This window comes from Chrysoperla carnea, chromosome 2 (assembly GCF_905475395.1).
Source record: "Chrysoperla carnea chromosome 2, inChrCarn1.1, whole genome shotgun sequence".
Taxonomy (NCBI): domain Eukaryota; kingdom Metazoa; phylum Arthropoda; class Insecta; order Neuroptera; family Chrysopidae; genus Chrysoperla; species Chrysoperla carnea.
In genome coordinates, this window is record NC_058338.1 from 59584633 (window position 1) to 59610968 (window position 26336).

At 29.7% G+C, this 26336-nt stretch overlaps 2 protein-coding genes across 2 annotated transcripts; one reads left to right on the forward strand and one right to left on the reverse strand.

Moving 5' to 3' along the window:
- Positions 1-834: 834 nt before the first annotated feature.
- LOC123293998 (PDZ domain-containing protein 8) lies at positions 835-17325 on the reverse strand. Its single transcript, XM_044875043.1, has 10 exons — positions 17162-17325; positions 13610-13816; positions 12487-12679; positions 11621-11831; positions 11315-11475; positions 8838-10023; positions 7674-7899; positions 6289-6613; positions 3418-3707; positions 835-1286 (listed from the first exon to the last, which is right to left on the reverse strand). The coding sequence occupies exons 1-10, from the start codon at positions 17321-17323 to the stop codon at positions 1056-1058; spliced, it is 3192 nt and encodes a 1063-aa protein (XP_044730978.1). The 5' UTR covers positions 17324-17325; the 3' UTR covers positions 835-1055.
- A 2770-nt stretch (positions 17326-20095) lies between these two features.
- LOC123293993 (caspase-like) lies at positions 20096-26336 on the forward strand. The gene is made up of 5 exons (XM_044875035.1): positions 20096-20217; positions 23429-23679; positions 24650-24828; positions 25747-25879; positions 25946-26336. Exons 1-5 carry the CDS (start codon positions 20144-20146, stop codon positions 26182-26184), a joined length of 876 nt encoding a protein of 291 aa, XP_044730970.1. The 5' UTR covers positions 20096-20143; the 3' UTR covers positions 26185-26336.

The window sequence follows — 26336 nt, forward strand, 5'->3', positions numbered from 1 at the left end:
CTAAAACCTGACCTATCATATAAAATTGTTAAATATTTCGAAATTCCGATTTAATAATACAGAGCAACCTTACGAATGCTAGGGCAATTTTGGATAAAAGGCATGCTTTTTTTTTTATATAAAGTTGGACTAAGTCTAAATTAATTCTGAAAATTTTAGGGGGTGGGGGTTGCCTGATTATTTAAATAAATAAATGAATTAAAAAGTAGGCATATTTAACATTGGTTTTATGGGCGATAACTTTATTAAAAACAAACTATTTAAATTAAAGTTTTTGTTTTTGACGCCTTAATAAATTATTGAAAACAAAAAAAAAAACGTTGTGCATGACTAATTAAGGGTGTATGAGCACGGTAGTGGGGACATACATTAAAAAAATATATTTTTTCAATTTTGATGGAAAATTATGTTATAACTTAACAATATAAGACGAAAAGTCAGAATAAATTTTTCCATATCTGGAGTAATTTACAAAATATCGAAAATTGAAAATTTTATGTAATTATTCGGCTTTCGATATTTCGAAAACCAGGCCAGATATCGAAAAATTCACGTTTTTTGTCTACATTCATGAAGCTATAACAAAATTTATCATCAAAGTTGAAAATAAGGTACAAATATTTTCAACCACAAATCTAAGCTTGGCTTAGCGCTCGTACTACCTTAATAATCAATCGTACGATCAGTGAATGGCTTTTACTAAAACTTAATTATAAAGCAAGACGATATTTATAGTTTTAATAAATTTATTAACAATTAAGGTAATTTTGTCGGTCATAGTTTTTCATTTTATTTTCACACGATAACTACCTTACAAATTCATTTTTATTGCCTTTAAATAAAATGTTAGATCCCAAACATCCATAATACGCATCACTCATGTTGTATAAAAATCACGTGCGACAAAACGATAATTTACTTTTTAATTAAAATCTAATGACAAGTATAGCGCAGCATTAGCAACAAGAAAGACGATTGGGGTTAGGTAATAGACATGATGACTTTATTTTTGCAAAATGGTCATTTTTAGTGCCTTTAACATATACATATAAGGTTTATTTACTACCAAGGCTATCAATTGTGCTATCAGTTGATTGGGCACAATCTTGTAAACCTGAACAAAAGTATAACATTAGAATAGATAATGCTTGTATTTGTGAATCGGCTTCACCAATCAAAAATGCTGTACGTGCTTTTTCATTTTCATTCGGTTCATCATTTAACTTTTGTAGTAATTCACAATGTTTAGTTGTTTGTACATCTAATGATGTTTTTAAGTTGGCAATCTGTAAAATAAGAAAGAAAACATTTTTTTTTTTTTTTTTTGAAAATTATTAACTTAATACCCACCATCGCATTATAGCCTCCACCTCTCTTTCTCTCACTTAGCCCCCTTCCATAACACTCGAAATAGGGGTAGGGATTGTTTTACACAGGTAAAATATATTTCCAGATTTAAATTTTTTTTAAAATATTATATAGTCTTGGTTCATTGAGTGTATCAGAACAAGTGGCCATGAATTGTATCTCGTTCAACATTTTTCGAAATCTTTAATTTATGGTTCAAAATTATAGCTCATGTGTTATTCTGTTGTATGAGCTATATTATTGTTAAGTTTCATTCAAGTCAATTCATTAGTTTTTGCATGAAAGCGTAACAAACACACAAACAAACAAACTAACATCCGTACTTTCACATTTATAATATACTAGCAGATACCCACCGGCTTCGCTGAGCAATTTTAATTTTAAAAACAAACACAACCAGGTTATAACCCTCACGTATCTTACCTTTTGTTCGCAATTTTATGAAATTAATTTTTTGGTGAAGAACCCTAATTTTTTTAAAATAAAAGTTAGCCTTTGATTCTCGCTGATAATGTAACTTTCTATGGGTGACATAATTTTTAAAATCAGTTAAGTAGTTAGTTCAAAAAGGACAAATTTTTTCTTAGCTCCCTTAACTCAATCTACATATTCTCCTAGAATATAACATATGTGCCAAAAAATAACTAACATTTCCAAAATGAACTGTCAACTCAATGTAAATCGTGTATGGGTCAATGCAAACCTGGTATGTGCCATAGTGGCAATCAGAGTATTGTCACAGCCGACAAGTTCCCCAGTAGTAACACACGGCTATTGAAAAAAGCATGACTAGACTACAAATGAATGTAATTATCTTCAAAAATCCCAATATTAAATGGAGAGGGGAACTTACAAGTCTGAGTACAATTGAATGAGTTTCGAAAATATTATCTACCTCCTAAGAAGCGCTCTAGGCCAAGGATGGCGAACTAGTGGCATTTGATAGAATATTTTGGGCACGCCGCCGAATCACAAAGCTCATTGTGAAGTATTATATTACGAAAGAACGCGAGCAAACGGTATTCTTTGACGCGAGTGATCCATAGTGACACATAGTTTGTTTACGCATAGCGTAATAGTCAATTTCGTTGACACAATTGAATTTAAAGTTTATTTGTGTTATATTTACAATTTTTAACTGTTATTTAATATGGCTAGTTCAGAAAAAAAAAGTGCAAGATAGTAAGTATTTCAGAGAATTTCAAACTTGGTAAACTGAGAAATATAGCATGATTAGATAGGCGTCAAAGCGGTGTGTGTTTTATGTACTAGGACAGTGGTACGCAAAACATCGTCTGTAAAACTGCATTTTGAAGCAAATCACAAATCCGTTGGTCAAAAAAGCGAACCAGGCCAAAAGGAATTAATTGCAAGGGCAATAACAGAAAAAAATAAACAGTCGACATCTGATTAAATATTGTCACTGCTCGACATGGTAAGCCTTTTCAAGAGGGAAAGTTTTTGAAGGAATTGCCTGGTTATATAATTCAGCGCAGAGCAATCAAAGATACTTCTCTATCTAGAAATACAATAAAAGAAAGAATCTTAAAACGACCGAAAATGTAACAGATCAACAAAAAATGGACATTAAGAGTTTTAAGTACATGGTATTTAGTATTATTTTTCCAATAATCACGAAGTCAAAATTATTTGACGGAACGTCTTTGGTCTAATTGAAAACGTTTAGCCATAAAGATTCGCCACCCCTGCTTTAGGCATTGTGTTAGTTGCCTTTACAGGGTACTGGTTGGGAGAGAAACAATTACATCACCCCTATTGCAGAAGCAGACGAGGAAAAATATGATAATTCCCTTATCCGTCGTTGATCATTTCTAACCATTTTCCTCTTTGATTTGAAATATTTGTAAATAAAACTCCTTTCCTATTTCTAAACAGCTTAAAATAGTTCAAATAGTAGTGGCTAGTTTAACAGATTTCAATTTAGTGACACAATAAACTTCATGGCCTTGGCATACCCCACCCTCGAAAAAACTACAAACTAGCCTAATGCCGCATAATAAAACAATACAAAAATATCTCATAGCTTACCATAGCTGAAATTTTAGTTGCTCTTTGCTCTTGTGAAACATCTTTACATAAATTTTTACTAGATTCTTTGGCAATATCCATAATATTCTCATTTTGTATACAATGTTGAATATGACCTAAAATAATTGACATGTTTTCCTCATTCTCCTCGAAATTCTCAACTAATTTATTTAATAAATCAGCACAATCAGTAAATGGATTATTTGTGACTAATGACATTTTTCTATTTGGCGTATGTTGTGATGAATGTGGCACACTTCGAGATACTTGATTACCATCTGATTGTAATTCTGGCAAATAAATAAATATTATTATATTATTAAGTATTTATTAAAATTATTATAGAAAAGGGAGATCCAGTCTTAAGATAATTAAATTATTTACTCTTAAATCTAATATTGATCCAGACGGTTTCGATTTTAATTCTAAAATTACTATTAGTTTTATTTCAACTCAAAAAATTAATTTTATTAAAAATAACTCTACTTTTTTAGATTTTTTGGTCCTCGTAGATTACGCGGCTGAAAAGCCGAAAACTACTGGCTTTTTTAGCACGAATCTCCCTCTTATATGTAGCGATTTATAAGTATATTATACACAAGGAAAAAAATATTTTATAATATTTAGAATACAAATAACATTAGCAAGCGTTACAAAAATTTAAATTACACATCCAAATGCGTGAAAATTCCTACCAAAATTTATTCTTTCGTTTCCTAAAAAAGCCATATATCGAAAGCCTATGTTATTCGAAAATTGCTCAGCTTGTCGCTTTTATGCAATTCAAACCATGACGACAAACGAGCGAACGATAAGGGACCACCGAATAAATTTAATTAAATCATAAAAAATCCTTGGTTCCAAAATGATTTCACTGTGACTATTATCTTTACTTATTTCTAACTGGAACTGAATCGATCTATTTTTATAATTCCTAAAAATTCATTAGAAAACTACCAAACATTCCTAGAAAATGATAGACATTCTAAGAATGTTTTTATCTTTCTCAATTATTTTATTTTTTCTCTGGTTCTAAAAGCTATCTTCACCGTTTTTTTGAAGCTTAGGTTAAATTTCATTAGAATTTTTAGTCGTAATTCCTGTTAATCAAGATAAAGCTACACAATGAAATATTTAAAACTCAAGTGTAAAAGTGTAAAACGCAATATGCTGGTCGTTAAATTTTGAATTCCATGTATGAAATCTCATAACATGTATGACAGCAAGCAAACAATCAAAACATGTATGACAGTCTCACGTTAATGAAATCGTATTTTTTCTAAAAATTTGGTTAGTACTTAATAAGTCATTTTTAATTTAAATTTTTATATTTTAAATAACAAACTCTAATTTTTTACTATAGTATATTTTAATTTTATATTCTAAACCTCTATACTTTCATCAAATCATTCAAATTCGTTTTCTAAATATTAATTACATTTTTCGACAAAGTCTATTCCTAATATTTCTATGGTTTACTAATATTTCTATGGTCTTATTGGTTTTTTTTCTTTTTATTCACAACCAAATAAATTGGCTATTATAATGTTTTATCGAAAGGTATAGCGATATCTCTAAAGGGGCAATGCATTCTTACTACTTAATTCACCTACACATTAATTGGGAACGACTTAATAATAGGATGATACACTTAAAAGGGTAGTTAAACTTACAAAGAAATTAAATAGAATGAATTTTGTTAGTTGAAAAATGTGTGCCCATAGAGAAAGAATAGAAATAACGATGAATAGATGAAATCACCATCAAGAATCAATGTTTCTTGGAAAACATGATGCCCCATGATAAGAAAATTATAGGATAATTTCATCAATTGTCTCTTTAAAAAATTATTTATTATGTTAATAAAATAAATTCCAAAAATTTATATTTAGTTAAAATATTATTTTCTACACTTTACGCAGAGTGCTCCAGAGTGACTACATAAAGACAATGAAATAGAGCGAAATCTAAGCAGAAAGTTCTTTAATGTTACGTCTCTATCTTCATAAAAATTTAATATTTCGTTATTGTTACAATTAATTTGATGCTTAAAGTTTTTTCTTAATTTTGCTGAATTATCCCTATGTGCTTCTTCTGGGTCACTCTGATAATGTACTAAGGTTTTCAGTCGATTCCAATGTATATTTCTTAAGCCACATACTGAAAGCATAGTATATAGTGCTATCGATTCCAGAATTCGGCGGACTATCCTGGATAAAACAGAAACTTTTCAAAAAGTTTTTGCCCCTTGTTACCAGCAATTGGCAAAAACACTTGTACAGGAGTAAAATTAAGGAAACGCGATCAAAAATTTTAACATTTTTCCCGTCAAGTGGTTAATAGAGAGTCTCAAGAGTTAGTAATACCATTTCTGTCGAACACGGGATAAAATTTTTTTTTTTTTTTGCACGGTCTGTTCCTTACAACATTAGGCAAATAATTACGCAACGAGGGCGTAAAATTTACTTGTTGGGTGTGAATGGTATTTTGAGTTCAACAAATAAATCTGTGCACACGAAATCGTGTGCAAAAATTTAACAGATCCGCAATCGTGTGGCTTATTTATTATTCATTTACCTACGCGAAAAAAAACCGTGCTTTCTTAACTTCACTTCTTTTCGCCGTGAACAATTTACAGCTTTAAGCATTATTTTCAACGTTAGTCTTTTCGTTGGTTTTAGAATCATGTCGATTAAAGTTCTAGTCTACTGATAAGAGATACAAATAAAAACTGGATTTTACGATATAAACATAAATAGTTTACATTGTTGTCAATAATTTAGAATTAATGGAAACTATAGATCAGTTGTGAGAATAACAAAGAATTAAGACAATGCACTTTGACAAAGACAAAAACACTTTTAGACTTACCAGGTATAGTTAAATTATGCGCTGAATTGACTCGTTTCATCGAACTAGTCATTTCATTTGTCGATAAACTACTGAAACTTTGACGATGATATTCCAAGCCCGCACCTGTTGGTGAAGCGTCTGACAATTCATCGATATTCCCATCACCACTCTCCGTAGGTTCACTTGTTACAATAAATGGATTTGTTTTTTGGTTTCCATTATTAGTTGAGTCAGTTGCATCCTTAATTAATGGACACGTTGTACCTGATTGGCATTTTTCAATACATTTTTTATGACAACATATTGCACAATTTCGGCATTGTACCGCATCTTTTAACCAAATCTAAAATAATTATAGATAAGCAACATCAATCAAGATTTTGATATTAAATAAGAAAAATTTTGGTTCATTCTTATACTTTCAGAAAAAGAGTTGTCAAGTCGTAAATTGTATAAGAGCCCTTACGCGACAACATCCACCCTTTCCTGAGTCACTGAATAGAATATCTTTCGTTACCACATATATTAGAAATTTTGCTGCACGAAAATCTTACCGAAATCTTTGTGTATACAGATTAAAGTTTACTTATGTTAAGTGTATATTCAGGAATTATGTACTTCTATTCTCGGAATAAGGTTCAAAGTCTTTACCACAGAATTAGAGAAAAAAGAAGAATGAAGAACAGAAAATTAACGTTTAACACTGTAAATTAAAGATTTAGACGTGAAAGATGTTCATAACTAATTGTCAATAATTATTTTGTTCTTCAAATTAATTTCCGTGGGGGAAATATATGTATTTACTAAAATAACCAGCTTCAAAGTGCTGTGGGGTTAACAATTAACCCGACAATATAAATAATATAGCATTATCTAGAATTCTAGACAATTCTAAAAATCATAAATAAACAATATCGTTTTATATCACTTAAACAAAGATAGAAAACATATACAGTTAAAATACATATATGCAATATAACATACGTGACAGTTCTAGAATTTGCTAGACTGGTACGGTAACAATTGATTTTAACTATATAAACATTCACAGAGTGCGATACCGTCAGTTTACAATACTGGCTCTTCAAGTTAACACAGAATGAGTCAAGTTTTACCATCTAACGGAATAACATTAAAATAAAAGTATTGCGAGTTATATTGTATTAGTATTTAGCAAAAAAAACTTAACAATTAAAATTCGTATAAGTATTTGAGTATTTCACAGTTCATTATTTCATTACGAAATTTGATTACGTTAAGTCCGCTACAGTGCGTTATGTCTAAACATCCCGTAATATGGTACATTCCCTTGCAATTGTCAATAATCCTGATTTCTTAGTATACGGTGGGCTAGGCAATAAATCCATTCATTCAAAGGAAAATAAATAAGACGATATACAAACCTTTTTCAAACAAAAATCACATTGTGTTGATTGGTGAAATTGTGTTCGAATAAAATCATGTTTTCTCTTTTCATTTGTATCGGTTATTTCAATTGTTGGTGAGGGACAATCAAGCGATGAATTTTCCGTAGGTGGTGGTACTATTTCGGACGACTTCCATGAAAATGATAATAATATGTCTCCGTAACAGCTTTTTGAATCAAAACCAGAATGTGATGATAAATTTCTAAAAAGAAATTTAGTTATAGAACGAGGACTTAAAAAAGCTTTCGACGAGCTTTAGAAAATTTTGTGCGTTTTTTTAAGAGAGACTGCATACTCTAACCAGCTTAGTTATGCAAGTTCTTTGCAGGTCAAAGTCGTATCAAATTTATCATTAAATAAATTATGCCCCCCATAAATTAAAATTCAATTAAACGAGACTGTTTTTAATTATTAAACCGGATTCAATTCAGAATATGATTCAAAATGAACCTAGTTAATTCTAGTTCAATAACTAGTTAATTCTAGTTCTAACAATACTCGGGAATCGGTATGATAAAAATAATTTTGACTGTGTTACTTGGAATATCTACGGCGTAACTAGGTGTTAGGTGTACAAAGGCCCCGGCGCAGAGAGAGAAAAAGCGGCCTCAACTCGACGTTCCACTTTCCAAACAAAGATGTACATGACAATATAAAATATTTATGATACAGATGAGATCAAAATAGATGAATTTATGAAATAGGCGGAAAAAAAAAATTTTTCAACAAAATTCTCAGGCAAATTTACAAACTTATTGAAAAAAAAAAAATCGTTGTACCCGACTAATTAAGGATGTATGACCACGGCATATAAATTGACAAAATAAGACGAAAAGTAAGAATAAAATATTTCGATATATGGAGTATTTTTCAACATATCGAAAATTGAAAATTTTGTTTAATTATTTAGCTTTCGATATTTCGAAAACCAAGGCAGACTTCGAAATTTTGTATTCTTATTTTTCGTCTACATTCATGAAGTTATAACAAAATTCATCATCAAAGTTGAAAAGAAGGTACAAATAATTTCATTCTTAAGTATAAAATTGCCTTGGCGCTCGTACTACCTTAACTTGTTTGACGAATAAAATTTTAAGCTATACTTATTCTAGTAATCATTAGAAAACAATTTCAACTTACGAAAATCGATTTGTAGCAAAATCCGGTGGTAGAAATGAATAACAATTAACATAATGTCCAAAGGCAGAATTATTACACTCATTTAAGATATTAATTAATGGAATATTAATATACCCACACAATACATTAATCGGCACATTTTTCTCACATTTCACACCCCACACTTGCACATTCAAATACTTGAAATCTTTCCGTAAATCAAATAAAAATTGTTCATCTTCCGATCCAGTCATAATTGAACTCACAGACGATAAATTTGTATGATAACATCGTATCAAATTACTCTCATCCACAACCGTATCCCCTACCGATTTCACAGGTGTTGGCATTGATGGTTGCTCCGTTAAAGGATTATCAATTTTAATCAATAGTGGCTCCGTACCACGTAATTTGGATGTACGATCCGGTGAATTCGATGCGGATATATTTGGTGTCGATTTATTACTACTATCACTTGAATTTTTATCATCCGATATTTTTCTTTTACGTAAACTAAAATTACCAATTGTATGTGCAATTTTGGACATGTTTTCGTTGCTGGATGATAAAATTTTGGAAATTTTTGAATCAGGATTCAATCCTTTGGTACGGGACTCGTTAAAACTACGGCTTAAATATTGAGGTTGTTGTATAGGCTCTAAAATGTCTTCATCATTAATTATTGTAAATGTATTCATATCTAGGACATCTGTATCATTGTTGGATGATACAAGGGGGGCGGCATTTTCAATACTACTATTAACAATTACTGGTACTTCACTACTGGTTGATATGTTTGATTTAATTAATTTATAATTAGTAACTTGACGTTGTATACGAACATTAAAAGCTGTCTTATTTACAGATTTGAAAAGTTTTGCTACTTGTGCAACATTATTAATTTCTTTGCCTTCAATAGCTAATATTAAATCACCGCGTTTTAGGCCTGCTTTATAGGCGGGACTATTTATTACAATTGTTTCTGCAGTTACTTCCATTACAGTTGAGGATTGTTGCTGTTGTGATTTTACAGATTTTTGTGTTGTGGACTCTTGTAATTGGGTTTGCTGTAATTGTTGAGGGCCATGTTTAAATACGACACCCAAATTTTGATGACGTTCTTTATATACAACCAAATCTATTATAATTGATGTTATTTCAGTTTCGTCGGTTTCATTTTGAAGAAATTTTATCCATGGAAGTGTATCTGAAATTATTTTTTACAATTAACTCAATCCTGGATTTTAGATCTTCTCTGATGGAATTTATTAGGTTTGGTACAAGGAAGCATCTAATATTTTTGTTAAAATAAAATTGCAGATTACAAGCAATTTAGGCAAATATTTGATTTTAATATTTTTTGCTTACTGGACCAGTAAACTTAAAAAATTGCAAAATACCCCAAAAAAGTATGTGTCCCAAATTCTTGACTTTCTAGAGTAAATTAAGACCAAAACGACAATAAAGTAAATTTGATTATTAGACAAATATTTACTAATATATTGCCTGAAATCCATTTAAAAAAATGCCCTTTTTTCCGGACAATTGGACGATTTCCTAGAAACTACTTATGCATTAAATCGTCAAATAAACCCAATAGAGAAATCAATAGAGTTGCATGTTTTTTAATTATATTTTTTTTCGAAAATTAACTTAAATTTACTTAATCCTACTAAATTTGGGTAATGCTTTTCAAATTTGTGATCAAAATTCACCTAACTCTTATAGGTTTTACCTAAATCTTATAGGTCCTGGTATCGAAATTAAGCACAAAGATGATAGCTAGCAAAAATTGACATCACAGCTGCAAAACATGACCCAAAATTAGTGGGATTCAAAACAATTCCAATCAGATCGGATTAAAAATTGACTGTGTTATAAAAAAAAATCGATTTTTTCAACTTTATGACGTCATCAGAATTCAAAAAAATTAATTTCGCTCGATTACATCTAAATTTTATCAAATTTTTATAAACCAAATATGTAATCCTACTAAATTTGGGTCATACTTTCCAAACTTGTGATCAAAATTAACCCAGCTCTAATAGGTTTCAAGAATGTGGAGTCCTGGTCCCGGAATTAAGCAAATAAGCAATATCTAGCGAAAAACTGACAACACAGCTGAAAAGAATGACGCGAAATTAGTTGGATTTAAAAAAATACCAATAAGATCGGATCAATTTGCCTGTGTTATCAAAAAATCTAATTTTTTAACTTTATGGCGTCATCAGAATTCAAAAAATAAAAAATGAATCAATCATTTTATCCATCTTTTCTTACAAGGTCAGTAAAACGACCCCTTTTGACAAATATTGAATAGTTCCTAAAATTTGAACAATTCAATAGGAATTGGCATGCCAACATTTCAACACTTGAATAAAGAAACCAAAAATATTTCGAAATTTTCAAATCTCGAATAGTTTGGTTATAAATTAAATTTTTCTTAAGAGGATCATTTTAGGATACCCTCCCCTAAAATTTATGTAATAGGTACTTACCTACAGAAAATGTGCAAAATACTGACGTAATTGAATCATCGACATAAATTCTAGTTAATTCTACAAATGTAACTTCTAATTGACCATAAATTGTAGCTATTTCATAATCATCACTGCTTATAATTTGACCAGTATCAATTTTCTTAAAGAAGGGTTTATACCTAAAAAGAATTCCCCTTTCAATTTATATCTTCTAAGTATAATGAAATAGGCGATATGTAAGTAACGCACCCATTTTTGATAAATATTTTTATTATACCTTGAGTGCGGTTCTTGTATATCGTCATATGATGTTTTAAGTCTTACCTTATTTTATAATTAGGAAGGGTATGTTTACGTTTTATAGCTTTCTTAATTTGATTTATAATTAAACTAGTTATATTTGAATGTAATTGTCTACTTTGAAAATGTGAATCAACACCTAAATTAATGTATGGATCACTATAAAAACATAACGACCAGTGTGTGTATGGTTTTCTTGTAAATTGTAATCTTGCTAATCCTTTTATTTGTTTTACTGTAATAAAAACAAAAATAATCATTAATTTTTATTGCATGCATTATACGCCAAGCAAATCAACAATAGGGAATATTCATGAAATTTTAATTTGGTTCACATATTTTTTTCCGTGGCAGGACACTTTAACTTAACCATTATTTTAGTAATTAATATCTTTTTAATTACTTAAAATTAATTAATAAAAGTACAAATTCAGTGAAATTCAAATTTTAAAACGGACATAACGTCATAGTATGTGGCTTGTCAGACTTTTTGACATACTGTATAGTATTAATTACTTATATTTTGTATGGTATTACCATAGATATATACTATAATTATTACATACGTGGATATTACACCTGTAGTAAACAGTACATTGAACTGTTACCAACTGACAGGTCACATATTAATGCGTCATTAACAGAGAGCGCCAAAAGGACTGCATTTAATCATCTCAACATGAAAAACGCGATTTTTACGATTTTATAAAAGATGGTTATGAGATTATTAAAGAGATCTACACCAAGAAGAACTCTCTCCTAAAGTTACTCTTGTACAGGTTTGTTTTTGTAAATTTTTTTAAGTTTTCCATGGTAAATATGACGGAGTCTGGCAATTATAAAATTTTCTTGCTGCTCCAAATTTCACTATATTTTAAAATCACACAAACCTTTAATAGATAAAAATGCTGTTTTGCCAAATTTCATTTTTGTATCAACAGATAATTGAAAATTTCCTGAATAATCAATATCCAAACTTAATGTTAACGTTTCAATATTTCCATTAGTACTATCCATTTCTACATCATCAATTTTAATGTCTTTAATATTTGGAAATTGTGAGCCAAGACTTAGATCAACAATCTAAAAATGAAATAAAGAGATTTTCATATTCCTTTGAAATTAATATAAAATATTTTCTTAATTAGTTTTCATAACATTCTCCATAATTCATATACAGTGTGTAACTTTTAAGATGAAGACAGTCATACAGGGGGACGGGTCACATTTTTAAGATAATTAACCGAAACCTGCACCTTAAACTCATCAGCCAACTACACATGGACAAATAGGGCAAATTCTTAAAGTTTTGCCTAGCGTCAGAGATGGTTAGAGATATCGAAAAAAATTATTAGAAAAAGCTGCTAAGATTATTTTTTTATGCCCATATACTGCTTTTCATGATAAAATTCGCACTTTTAATTTTTTCATTATTTTGGTCTGAGCTCAAAATTATTACAAGTTTATTGAAACTTTTGAATACAGAATACTATTAAATTATCAATTTCTCCAGTTTATACATTCCATAGTTATAAAATTAAAAAATAAACTTATAATAATTTTGAGTAAAGACCAAAATAATGAAAAATTAAAAATGCGAATTTTCTCATAAAATTCGGTATATGGGCATAAAAAAATATTCTAAGCAACTTTTTATAATAATTTTTTTCGATATCTCTAACTATCTCTGACGCTAGGCAAAATTTTAAGAATTTCCCCTATTTGTCAATTTGTAGTAGGCTGAGTTTGAGGTTCAGGTTTCGGTTACATATCTTAAAAAATGTAACCCACCCCCCTGTGAAAAGTGACCTATCCCTCTGACTGTTCAAATTTTCAAATCGATATTCCTAGGATATATATCTATATATTATAGCTATAAATGACGAAAGATTGAAAATGCCTTCATCTTAAATGTGACACACTGTATATCTTATTTTTATAGAGAAATTTCTCAATACACCTCTGGTATATATCTATATCTATAAAATATTTCAATATTCTTATATAACTTACGTTCACAGCTTCGAAGAATTTCCCAGTTGTTGTTTTTGTAAGTAAATCATCAAATTCCAAAGATAGCTTTTCATAAAACCACTGTTTTATCGTATTTTTATTACGTAGCTCATAAAATAAAAATTGTAATAGTAAACTAACAGCCAAACTTGAATTTTCTTTTTTCGTATCGTCTTCATTTATAATATCTAGTTGATTTTTAATTCCCTGAAAATAAAAAACACCAATTAAGGACTATCTTATGGTTTAATAAATTTGGTAGGTTGAGCTTCCCGGTATATTATACCGAATGCATCAGAATAAATGGTCCATATTTAAGGGGTTAATAGGGTAAGCCAAAACAAGAATTTTGGTATAATAAACATATATTTGGAAATGACTGCCTTCGTGGTAAAGACCTCAAAACAGAATCTGTCTCGTTTACAAAAAAAGTTTCCAACAAAACTTGATGATTTTTTTATAAGAGACCCTTTTGTAATTTCACATAACCAGCCTATAAGCAGCGTACGATCAAGACGCTTTCAACGATACCTCATTTGTCAAATTATCAAAAGCAATTTAGAAGCTATGAGGGAACAGATGAACATACATACATACCGGTCAAACACATAAACTTCGACATCGTCGGGATAGAAATAAAATAAATTACTGTTAAATTCTGTATATTGTTTTGAAAAAAGCGAAAGAATAAATCAAATATAGTAACTGATACCTATATAGTTTTTATAGTCATGAAGACTTGTTTTTCGATTTTTAATTCAAATTTTCAAAGTTTATAGGTAAGTAATGTTGACAATAATAATAATAATAAATTTTGATTCAGAAATAAACCACAAAAAGTGATATTGAACAACTCAAAAAAAATAAATATTTAATAACTATGCAAATACATAATTATTCTACAGAGTGTCCCATGACTCGATAGTCATAGTATTAGAGTGTATTCTCAGAAAATTTTTTAATCAAAAATGCCTTTTGGACTTTTATCTAAAACCCAATAGTTAAGGAGTTACGAGCGCTACTGAATTTAACCAAAAAAGTAAAGACATTGTTGAGTAAGCATATATATTAAAACTCAGAAATGTTTCAAATCCAACACTAAATATTTAATTAGTTAAAGTAATTAATAGGTAATATTTTATTGTGTAATATAATATTTAAATTGAGTAGGTATCATTAATTAGATTTGAGTTATTATTACATTTTATTCCTATAATAGAAGATTTAACTAAACCATGGATAATTTTATTTTAAGTCCTCTGTGTGCTATCTAATGTCCAAAAATATGTCACAAATGATCAAACAATATATTTTAGATACATTTCAGTGTGTAACGTTCTCTACCTTGTACACGGTAGAGAAGAGAAGTGTGCGATTTTGAGAACGCTGTAAAAGCATTTCTTGTCTTTTATCACGTCTTTTCTGTTATTCATGCAGCCATAAAGAAGCACAAGATTCCGCTTACGCAGTGAAAGCGTATGATCAAAACAAGGCCCGGTATTCGACCCGTAAAACCAACGAGATATGAAAACCTAACAGACCGGTTGCAAAAATGAAGGAGGAAGCGAATATTTTCACATGAAATTATAGCTTTCAATATACCTTTTAGTAGTTATAGTATAAATAAATTTACGAATAAAAAGATTAAATATTCTATTTTGGACAAGTCTAGGTATTTTTTGACTCTTGACAACAACTTTGATAGAGCAGCCTGATATATTGTGTTATCCCAAGACATTATGTATCTGCAGAGTTTGATAGGTTTGTGAATGCACAAATCTTTCCATTTTTCCCATAGTCACATCTCCCAAATTAGGCCTCAGATCGAAATTTGGTAAAGAGCTTTTCCATTTGCTTAATTTTTACTGGTATAATTTTGTGCGATCAATAACAGAACACCCTGTTAAAAAAATTTGTTTTGCCAAAAAACAAAAAACCACCTGATATCTCCCTTAGAAGTAGAGCAAGTCCCAAAGCAAAAATTAAAACAAAAGCTTTAATAAGCAAACAAAAGCTTTAATAAGCAAAATATTGGGAAGCACACCGATTTGTAGAATTCTGCAAAATTTTGGATTCTATATTTCATACTACAAAATATTTCATGCTGCTACATAAAAGAAAATCCACTGTTTTTTTTTAATTATTTTCATTTCAAAAATAAATGTATTTTCTTTGCACTTAACAGTGCCAAAAAATTTTCTGGCACTTCCACAAAATTTTTCCCATAAGCCTCCGCAGGGCTAAACTCGACGCTTATAATTACAGAAATATAAACAATTTTACTTTGTAAGTAAGCATGCTCTGAGAATAAGGAAATATTATAAGCAGAAAATAAAAATCTTTTTTTTAGTTAATGTCATTGTCATGGAACGAAAGGCACGGATCAGTGATTTTATGAATTTTTTAACTTGTATTCTAGGTATTATACACACTCAACTTTAATTACTCATTTGAATATTTAAATAAGATATACCTTGCTATAAGCCTCGTGTTTATATGAAGGGACTTTTAGTTCGCTAATAATAAGTCTTAAGAATTAATAAGTACTTAATTTTGACAATTTATTATTTTTTTAATTGTCCTATTCCTCAGAAGATTAACAACAAAGCATGTTGCGACATGGCAAAAATCGAAAAATTTAATAAAAGAATCATTAATTTTATAAGATAAAAACCTTTTTTATCCCTTTTCACCACAGCACCTTCTAGTTTTCTTGCTCGTAGTTTTAAAATCAAGTTTTGAGAATTAATCAACGCAACCTTTAAAACTAAGTGTAAAATTTTCTAAAATTTAATTGGATAGATTCTGCAGACAACGAAAAACACGGGTCGGTTATTCTTTTAGCAAGAATAGGAATTTGTAACAATAGGACTTTAACAGTCGGGCCCATTGAAATCTAGACCGACTCAAATCTTTCCAATAATGCCCGGGCCCGACTGTTAAAGTCGCTGTGTAAACAACTGCTCGTTTTTTTTATTATTTCAGAATTATTTTAACGTAGTCGGGTTTGAATTTTATAATTATTTATTTTATTTAACATGGAAAAGTGGGAAATACGCATAATAATTTTCTGTTTTTTGCGAGTCAATATTTGCTGCTAAAAGCCGAACAGAATAATCTAAATTTAAAAAATAAATATAAAAAATTAAGATATTGTCGTTTTATTATGTTCATTGAAATTAAAGAAAAGCAAAATTTAAAACGTTTAACAAGTCATCTAAAGCATGATACCATATGTAGTATATGAAGAGTTGCGTCACTACAATACTTCACGAAAGTGAATCACATCAATACTAGAACGTTTAAAAAAAACATCAATGCTTAATTTGTGTTTTGAACTTTGTACGGCAACATAGTTCAAATTTTAAAATACATTTTCATTCAACAATTAAACTAATTTCGACAAATTGTAAACATAAATAGCAACAATGAATTTTTCCATATTTATGGTACGGAACACTAAATTTGTATGACCCTTTTATAAACAATTAACTTTAAATTTACATGTATTACAAAATAATAATAAACAACAATAAAAAAAATTATTTTTACCTCTGGTAAACAATACTTCTCAAAAATTGGTTTATGTACAGATGCAATCAGTGGTTTTCGTTGCACAATTTTGGCTAAAATATAATACTGAGCAACTAACGTTAGTATAATACCAATAATAATTGATACTAAACATAAAAATAATATGCTAAACACATCCATTTTTTTTTATGAAACTAAAAACAGAATGATTTTTTTAAATAAGAAATAAAAAACACTTTTATCATAATAACACTGTATAAAACATTTTTAATATCTTTCGTGCCCACGTCAGTCGGCCGCGGTGTATTGAATATTATTATGGCACGGAAAACAACCTCAACATGGTAACAACAAATACTCCCGTTAGATGTTCTTGGTACTAAACTAAACAACAACAAGAACAAAAATCAATAATGAAACGTATACCAGCGTATACTAAAGACAAAAGGTATAATAAAAAACCCCATGTACAATGAATTTAAAAATAATAAATGTATATATTTAGTTTTGATTTTAGGATACGAAACAAATTTGACAATTCAAATTTATATTTACTTTTTCAAATACAGAATTTTGAGATAAACATATTTAATTTTATAGATTACTTATTTATCTGAAATAATCATTTAAATTTTGTACAAATAATTTAATTGTTTGTTCAAATATTTAATTTTGAATGAATCATGATTGAATTGATTTTGAATTTATTGTAGTAGAATTTTTTTCGTACAATTATTCAAGTTTTAAACCATTGATGGTGACATCTATGATCTATTTTCAAGACTAAAGGTGTTATAGAGTTTGGAAAAAAGAGAAGCAATATTTCTATGAGTATTTTTTCTGCCTTTTTTGAGGATTGATAAAGACAAAGAATACAGATACATATTATTTATCTGTTTTCGATTTTCGCCAGTGATTTTCTTGTCTGGTGTATAATGTTAAAATTTACCTATCTAATGAAAAAATTTATCTATCTAATGAAAAAATAGCAGGCAGCATGCGATTGTCGAAAAACGATTTAATTCTCCTTTGATGATAGGATAATAGTTTTTGAAATATCGACTAAAATCATAAGTATAGGAAGGATGATATTCCGAAGCAATTTCATCAGTTGATACTCCAGAAACTTGTCGTTTTATCGCAAAAGTAATCAAATTTTTCCTTTTTTTCTCAAATAAACCCAAGGTCCAGTATCAGGAGGTAACAAAATACAGCATTAAAAGTTTAAATATTATTTTTGTGAAAATATTTAAAAAAAAAAATTAAAAACATTTTTTTTCTATATTCCACCTTTTTTATTTGTATTTAATTTAAAAATTAACAATACAATAATTTCGACATATTTTTCATCCATTTCGGTCATCATCAACACTGAGTGTTGATATATGAAATGTATACAGGGCGTTCTGTTATTCACTGTAGATCGTTGGCCTACAGATTAAGCTCATAAAGACGAAGGAAAAAGTTATTTACCACTTTTGGATCTGAGGCCTACTTTGCGAGATAATTAACAAAATAAATAAATATAATATTAATAAAAAGTAAATAACTTTACCCAATCACAGTTCAATAAAATTTTGTATATTAAGATATAATTTGATACCTCTCACATCTAACTGTCTCTGTATTGGTGAATAATTTTTTTGTTTTCTTTATAAATAATGACAACAAAATATTTTTTTTAGTATTCACTACCCAATTAAATCAATTTACAATCAATTATTGTTTTATGATAGTCCCCTCTATATTCTAAAGTGACACTTACTAATTTAATGAGTTTGATAGGTCTGTGAATTCATAAATCTTTCTATTTTCCCATAGTCACATCTTCCGAATCAGGCCTCAGATCAAAATTTGGTAAAGAGCTTTTCCATTTGTCTTGACAAACTTAATTTACTGGTACAATTTTCTGCTATCAATAACATAACACCCTTTATATGAAAAGTTTAGTCCCAAGTTTAATGCTACGAACAAAATTTTGGTATTTGTTCATAAAATGATCTAACTAGTCCATTTCCGGTTGTCCGCCTGACTATGCGTCTGTCGCCTGTAAACACGATAGCTCGAAAAAGTAATTATCTGAAATTTTTATAGAGTGCTCAAGGCGTAAAAAGTGACGTCGAGTTCGTAAATGATCAACATGGTCTTGTAAACCGTTATAGATAGAATAAAAGTTTATTAGGTAAATGTAAAAATGTTCCTTATAAAAAAATAAACAATTTTTATTTGAAAAATTTTTTTGGTAAATATCACTGTTTAGCCGTGAGGGCGCAAATTAGCTTAGAAACAATATTTAATATGAATTACAGGTTCCTACAGTTTATATTTTAAAATACGTCCCATATGTTATATATGTATTTGTTTGTTTATCTTTCTTTACTTACATCACACGGTATACTATCTATACATGGTACTTCAACAATTAACTCAGTCGATTGTTAGTTTTCACTTGCTTAATTTTGTTTTTTAATTTTTACAAATTCAAAATGTTCCACAAAGTAGCGCTCCAATTAATACAAAATATTATTTATTCAGTATACTTTGCGTGCAAACAATTATTTAAAGATAATCGAACAACCCTTATTGTTGCCGAAATGTTTGTAATTATTATACATATTGGAAAATTATTGTATTTGAAATTGCGAATTTCAATTTAATTATTTGTTATTTCAATTAAATTAAATGTAATTTAATCGATTAATCATGATCTATCTATCTGTTACTTGAATAAAAAAATTAGGTGATAAATAAATCACCAACACTAATTTGAATTACTTGGCAAAGCGAACACTTGCGGATATATAAAAGATTAGATATAATATGGATAAAATGATTATCCAAAAATATTATATACTGACTATTACTAGTTTGTATCTAGTGCTTAATAGATTTTGGTAGTTACATTTTAATAAAATATATACTTTGATTGCATGAAAACAAAGCGTTTTTACTTTTTTTTTTAATTTCTTTTTATAATATTTATAAATAAGTTAGAAAAAAATGGATAGTAAAGCTTCTAAACATGCTGTTGATGGAAATGTTGATAGTAGTAGCTTTGAACAGCCTTTACCATCGTAAGTTTTATTTATTTATTTTTTGTCTTCTGTATTTGTGGTGTCTTTTTTGTTTGTTTTTTGATCAGATGTACAACTAAGATACCTACATACAGAGTGTTATTTCAAAAGTATCCACCCTTAAGGATGTATGAGCATGACAACAATGTTTTGATTTAAAGGCTCAAAATTTGTGTGTAGGTAGTCTTTTACTCAAAGAATATGTGGTTAAAATTTCAGCTTAGTAACCGTGCAAATTTTTAAGAAAAAAGTCATTAAAAATCGATATAAAATACATTGGCTCTTATGGAGGAATCTCAAAAAACGACATATTTTGGAAGTTTTTGATAATTTTCATTTGGAATGAATGAAAACAAATTTAAAAAAAACTTTTTAATAGAAAGTAAACATATTAGCAATGAATTAGAAAAGAAAACAAGTGAAAGCAAACAATTGACTGAGTAAATTGTTGAAATACCATGTATAGGCAGTGTTGATAACTCTGTCACATTTTACATACATACATATCTGACATATTTAACTGATATTCTCATATAATGCGCAATTGTTGATGCGCACTCGTTTGTTTTTTTGACGTCACGTAAATAACAAAAAATATTCACTTTGATATTCCTATATTAATACATACTATAAAATTTGCACCTAATTAACGCCCTCGTGGGTAAACAGTGATGTTTACAAAAAAATGTTTCAAACAAAAGTTTTTTATTTTTTTATAAGCAACATTTTTTACATTTAAACTTTTGTTCTATCTCTAACGGTTTACAAGATGGGTCCTACGAACCCAAGACCCAATTGACCTATGATGCTCATTTACGAACTTGACCTCACTTTTTACGTCCTGAGTACGCTGTAAAATTTTCAGATCGATATCTTTTTTCGTTTTTGAGTTATCGTGTCCACAGACGGACGGACAACCGGAAATGGATTAATTAGGTGATTCTATGAACACCTATACCAAAATTTTGTTCGTAGCATCAATATTTTTAAGCGTTACAAACTTGGGACGAAACTTAATATACTATGTATATTTCATATATACATGGTATAAAAACTAAGTGTCACCGTCCATATAAGGGATGTAAGAGCAGGGTAGATTAAGGGTTGAAATTATTTTTATCTTATTTTCAACTTTGATGATGAATTTTGTTATAACTTCATGAATGTAGACGAAAAATAAGAATAAAATTTTTCGATATGTGTCTTGGTTTTCGAAATATCGAAAGCTAAATAATTAAACAAAATTTTCAATTTTCGATATTTTGAAAATTAAGCCAGATATCGAAAAATTTTATTCTTACTTTTCGTCTTATATCGTCAAGTAATAATATAAATTTATCATCAAAATTGGAAATATCTATTTTTAAATTTGTGCCCCCACTACCATGCTCATACATCCTTAATATGTCTTGACCTGATGTGATTATTGTTTTGAGTGAAAACACGTCGATTGACATATCGAGGGGGAGCTCATAAATGCTACTAGAATGGTACTATCTTAAAAACCAATCGATCGATTTCATTTTTTTAATCATTGTGAATAGAGAATTTTATCCCCTTTTAAATGAGGTATAACAAGGTAGGAGGCTCCGCTCCGTTTGAAATTTCAAACTTGTGGTGGCTAGGAGGAAAGGGGTGAAACTTTTTCTAGGTATCAGTTTTGAACTTTCCCCTCGATATCTAAATCGACGTGTTTTCACGGTTACCAATTTTAAATATTTCTATGACGACTGCCATGGGCGTACTAAGGGTAAGTTGGGACAGGGTAGGGGCTTCCATTGGTCCTGGATTTTACATTGAGTTAGTAATTTCGATAATTTCGTAGCGAAAATGTTTAATAAGGTGAAATTTTAATTTATTTTCAATTTCATTTTGATTTTGTGCTCCAGATGATTTCTTTCAATGATTTTCAAGAGGGTTGAATTTGATAATGACAATATATGACGTAAGTCCTATACTAACTACACAAAATGTTTGTTTTAATTTGATACAAATATTTTAAACAAAATTTGTTTATCGCAAAAGTGGATGATTTGTGATATTCTTGAATTTGATCTGAACCTGAATTTGATCATGCAATTACTCTCTTCTTTAAGTGGAAGTTCTCTCTGTAAATGTAACACTCAAGCTATGGAGCGGACGCAAAGGAATATTTTCCAACCACGACCAATTAAATATCTTCTCTAGGCACGCTCTAATATTCCATCTCTTTTATAATACCGCACTCTAAATTTTTGTTGTTGGCTGATTGAAACTTTTAAACATAAATCTTTAAAAAAATTTAGATGTTTCCGAAATTTTATCCTTTTTAAAATTGGGCTGCTGAAGGCCTCATTTCTTGTCATTATTAGATAACAGTTAAAACAATAATAAATTCGTTTACTAATAGAATTTACAAACACTTCAAAATTAATAGTTGTTATCCAGTGATTATCATAGCACTGAAAAATTACAGTAATTTTTAATACCTCCAAATCAATCATTATCAATCTAATCATTGTGCAACATCATGTGTGTTCAAGGAAATACTCTGCGGCTTGATAAAATACACCAATTTCCTGAACTTTTTTAAAATTTAAAATGGTGTGGTAGACCGGTCTTCATACTACTTACCAAATAGCTGATTAGGGTGAGGTAGTAGCCTCGGACCCCACAATCTATTGGAAATGTACTGGAAATCAGGCTCCTGAAAATGTATTAGAAACCATGTTATTTGAAATAAAAAATATTTTTTCAGCCCTTAAGAGGGTCCCTTTTCTTGGTGAAGGCTGGGGCTCCCAGCCCCCATAAAGGCTTAATCCGGCACTGGTGCTATGTGATATTTTATGTTATTTATTCGATTCTGTTTCTTTTTCAAAAAGGTACTTTTTCTAAATTTTACACCCTAAAGCCTACTATTCTGAATTAATTTTAATTAATTACCATAAGAGTTACTAAATATCCGCAGACGGTAGAAAATTCGCTCAATTTAGAATTTTCTCAATAGTGGTACATTTGATAAAAAAAAATTGTAAGATCTGTACTGTTGCAAATTTTTTGTTTGTCTTTGTCTAAATAATCTCTCAAGTCCGTGATTTTCGGCGACTCCTAGATAAGATCCATCGACATTTTAATAAATATTTCACGTATATGTCTCCTCACGTTCGGCGTAAATATAAGTCTATCATTAAAAAAAAAAGCATATCTTGTTTAAAATTATTTAATTTTTCAGAAGTTCTTCCCAGAGTGTGACGGCTGTAATGCCTGTAGAACAAGAATCAGAATATTATAATATGAATCATCCAAATCGTGGAATAGCATTAATTTTTAATCATGAAACATTTATTGTGGGTAATTTCAATAAGCGAACTGGTACAGATGTTGATTGTAGAAATTTAAATGAACAATTGATAAGTTTGGGCTTCAATGTAAAAATATTTAAAGATTACAAATATAATGATTTAATTGAAGCTGTTGATGAAGGTAAGTTTGAATTTTTTCCCAGAAAAACTCTATTACATCTTATAGAAAGAACTTTTACTTCAAATTTGAATGATACTACCCTAGATATATAGCCTATTCAATAAGAAAAGAATCATTAAAATCGATTCCCAATTTGCAAAGACTTGGCGTAACACATAAGTCCTTAAACAAAAAAAATACAATTGAATAGACCTTTTTCAGGAAAAACATAAATGCTTTTTTTTTTGCTCCACCGCACACGTTACGTCAATCCGACAAGCAATGACAATAAAACAGTGTCAACAGTCGTATTAATATATCATTATTATTATCAACTTTAAATGATGTCACAACGACATTCGTGTAACATCGTGTGTTTCCAGATCGTTTTCGCTAATTTGAATTTTAATGATTTTAATTGTCTGTTTTCTTGGTCATATGGCTCCAAAAAAATCAGCCCATTTATCAAGACATTTACTTTAATTTAAAAAAAAAAATGTGAAAAAGGTCTATTGTGAAAGTACTTTTTTTAAACTTAAAAAAATGATAAATATTGGAACTTTAACAACCTAAAACTAATCAGAGCAGTGCCGGATTAACCATTTGGCGGATTAGGTAACTGCCTAGGGGAGCCGGGAAAAGGTCAAATACACAGAAAAATAAACAAATTTGCGCAAGAATGGTGCTAAAAAGGGCACCAAATTAATTTAAGAACACAATAAACAATGGGGAAAAAGGCAAATTTTTATGAGAAGGATCGCCCACAAGGGGGCGTAAAGTTATTTACGAAGACTAAAAACACGGCACCGTCATAGGTTAATCCGGCACTGGGTCAGAGGTCCGTGTTACTGGTTGTAAATTCTTTGCGTCAGTGTCGCAATTAAAAATGTAAAGAAAAATTGGAATTTTTTTTTTTTCAAAAACGTGTAGTTCCTTTTGAAATTTTAATTTTGATTTGATTTGATCAATTGTTAAACGAAAAAAAAATTAGTTGTAGAATTAGATCATTCGAATAACGATTGTTTCTTAATGGCAATTCTAACGCATGGTGGTGATTCAGACATATTATACGCGAACGATCGTCAATATAAATTAGATGAACTTTGGTCAAAATTTACTGCAGATCGGTGTCCAACATTAGCGGGAAAACCCAAATTATTTCTTGTTCAAGTAAGTATACAAATTTATTTAATTAGTCTTATTTACTAGGTATAATGCCCGGCCGCCTGTCCCTAATCCCTATGTATGCTTAGATCTTTAAAACTACGTAACTAATTTTGATGCGGTTTTTTCTAATAAATAAAGCGATTTAAAAGGAAGATTTATATATATAATACATGCATAATATAGTAGAGTAAGAGGTTGAAATATAGTAGAGTAAGTGTTTGAAAGGGATGTGCTTCAAAAACTTAACAAAATCTATTTTTAACGTTCGGGGGGAGGGGATGGCTAGGAGTTACAAAACTGTAACCCGTACGCAAGAGGATATGAAAGGAGGGGGATGAAAGTGGGAGATGTTACCCAACAAAATTGGTAGTTCACAGCTAGTGTAATATCATATACGTGCTTATATAAAACTGGCTGCTACCCGCCCGCTTTGCAGGATAAGACTGACTTTAAAAATAAATACCATCACATAATATTATCCATCACTCCAATGACGTCACTAATCCTTCAGCGTTATACAGAATGTTCGATTTACATCTAGGCATATAAATATAACGAGTATGACAATACATGCGTCAAGCAATGCATCTAAGTGAGAGGTATTATATACATGTGTTGAAGCTTCGTTATGCGTCAAGATAGTTGTAAGACGCTTGGAGAGTGGGAATTTCTTAGTTGAATAGATAAACTACAGCAGAAGAGCCACGATACAAGTCACTTTTGCAATTTCATATAACACCTATAATACCTCTTACTTAGATGCATTGCTTAACGCATGTACTCTGTCATACTCGTGATATTTATATGCCTAGATGTAAATCGAACATTCTGTATAGTGTAAAAGATAGTTAAGAATGTTTAGAAACATAAAATTTAAAAGTGTTGACTCGATGATATTGATTTATTTATTAATATTTTTAGGCTTGTCGAGGAGAAAAATTTGATTCCGGCATTACAATGAGACGCTCGCGTATTCAAGTTGATGGTGAACCAATGCAATCATACCGAATACCTATATATGCAGATTTTTTAATTGCATATTCTACTGTGGCAGGTCCTTATAGTCTAAAATACCTATATAATTTAAAGTATCTTTTTATATTTATACTTTTTGTTATAGGTTATTATTCGTTTCGGGATACTGAAGATGGTTCCTGGTTTATGGAAGCATTGTGTGATGAATTAAAAACCAATGGCAAAATACTAGACTTTCAAAGAATTCTAACACGTGTATCCCGTCGTGTTGCTACTGATTACGAAATTAATGATTCTCACTTTATTGGTTTCGACAAACTGAAGCAAATGCCATCTATCACAACTATGCTAACACGTCTAATTCTTTTTTCAGATAAACAATAGTTTTTTTTTTAATTGCAAGGACTACATTTTTAATTATCGTGTCTGCTCATACGCTAACGACTACTATTGGGAAAATTATTTTGGCTAGCTTAGAATACAGCTAAGATATAGCAGACTCAAATAGGATTTCGGCAGACGTTTAATAAATAGAA

Coding starts and splice junctions, on each gene's coding strand:
- LOC123293993 (XM_044875035.1), top strand. CDS start 20,144: ATGGATAGTAAAGCTTCTAAACATGCTGTTGATGGAAATGTTGATAGT. Junction 24,829..25,746: donor CCAAATTATTTCTTGTTCAA/GTAAGTATACAA, acceptor TAATATTTTTAG/GCTTGTCGAGGAGAAAAATT. Junction 25,880..25,945: donor TGCATATTCTACTGTGGCAG/GTCCTTATAGTC, acceptor TTTTTGTTATAG/GTTATTATTCGTTTCGGGAT.
- LOC123293998 (XM_044875043.1), bottom strand. CDS start 17,323: ATGGATGTGTTTAGCATATTATTTTTATGTTTAGTATCAATTATTATT. Junction 13,817..17,161: donor AGAAGTATTGTTTACCAGAG/GTAAAAATAATT, acceptor TTTTATTTTCAG/GGAATTAAAAATCAACTAGA. Junction 11,832..12,486: donor AGCATTTTTATCTATTAAAG/GTTTGTGTGATT, acceptor TTTTTATTACAG/TAAAACAAATAAAAGGATTA.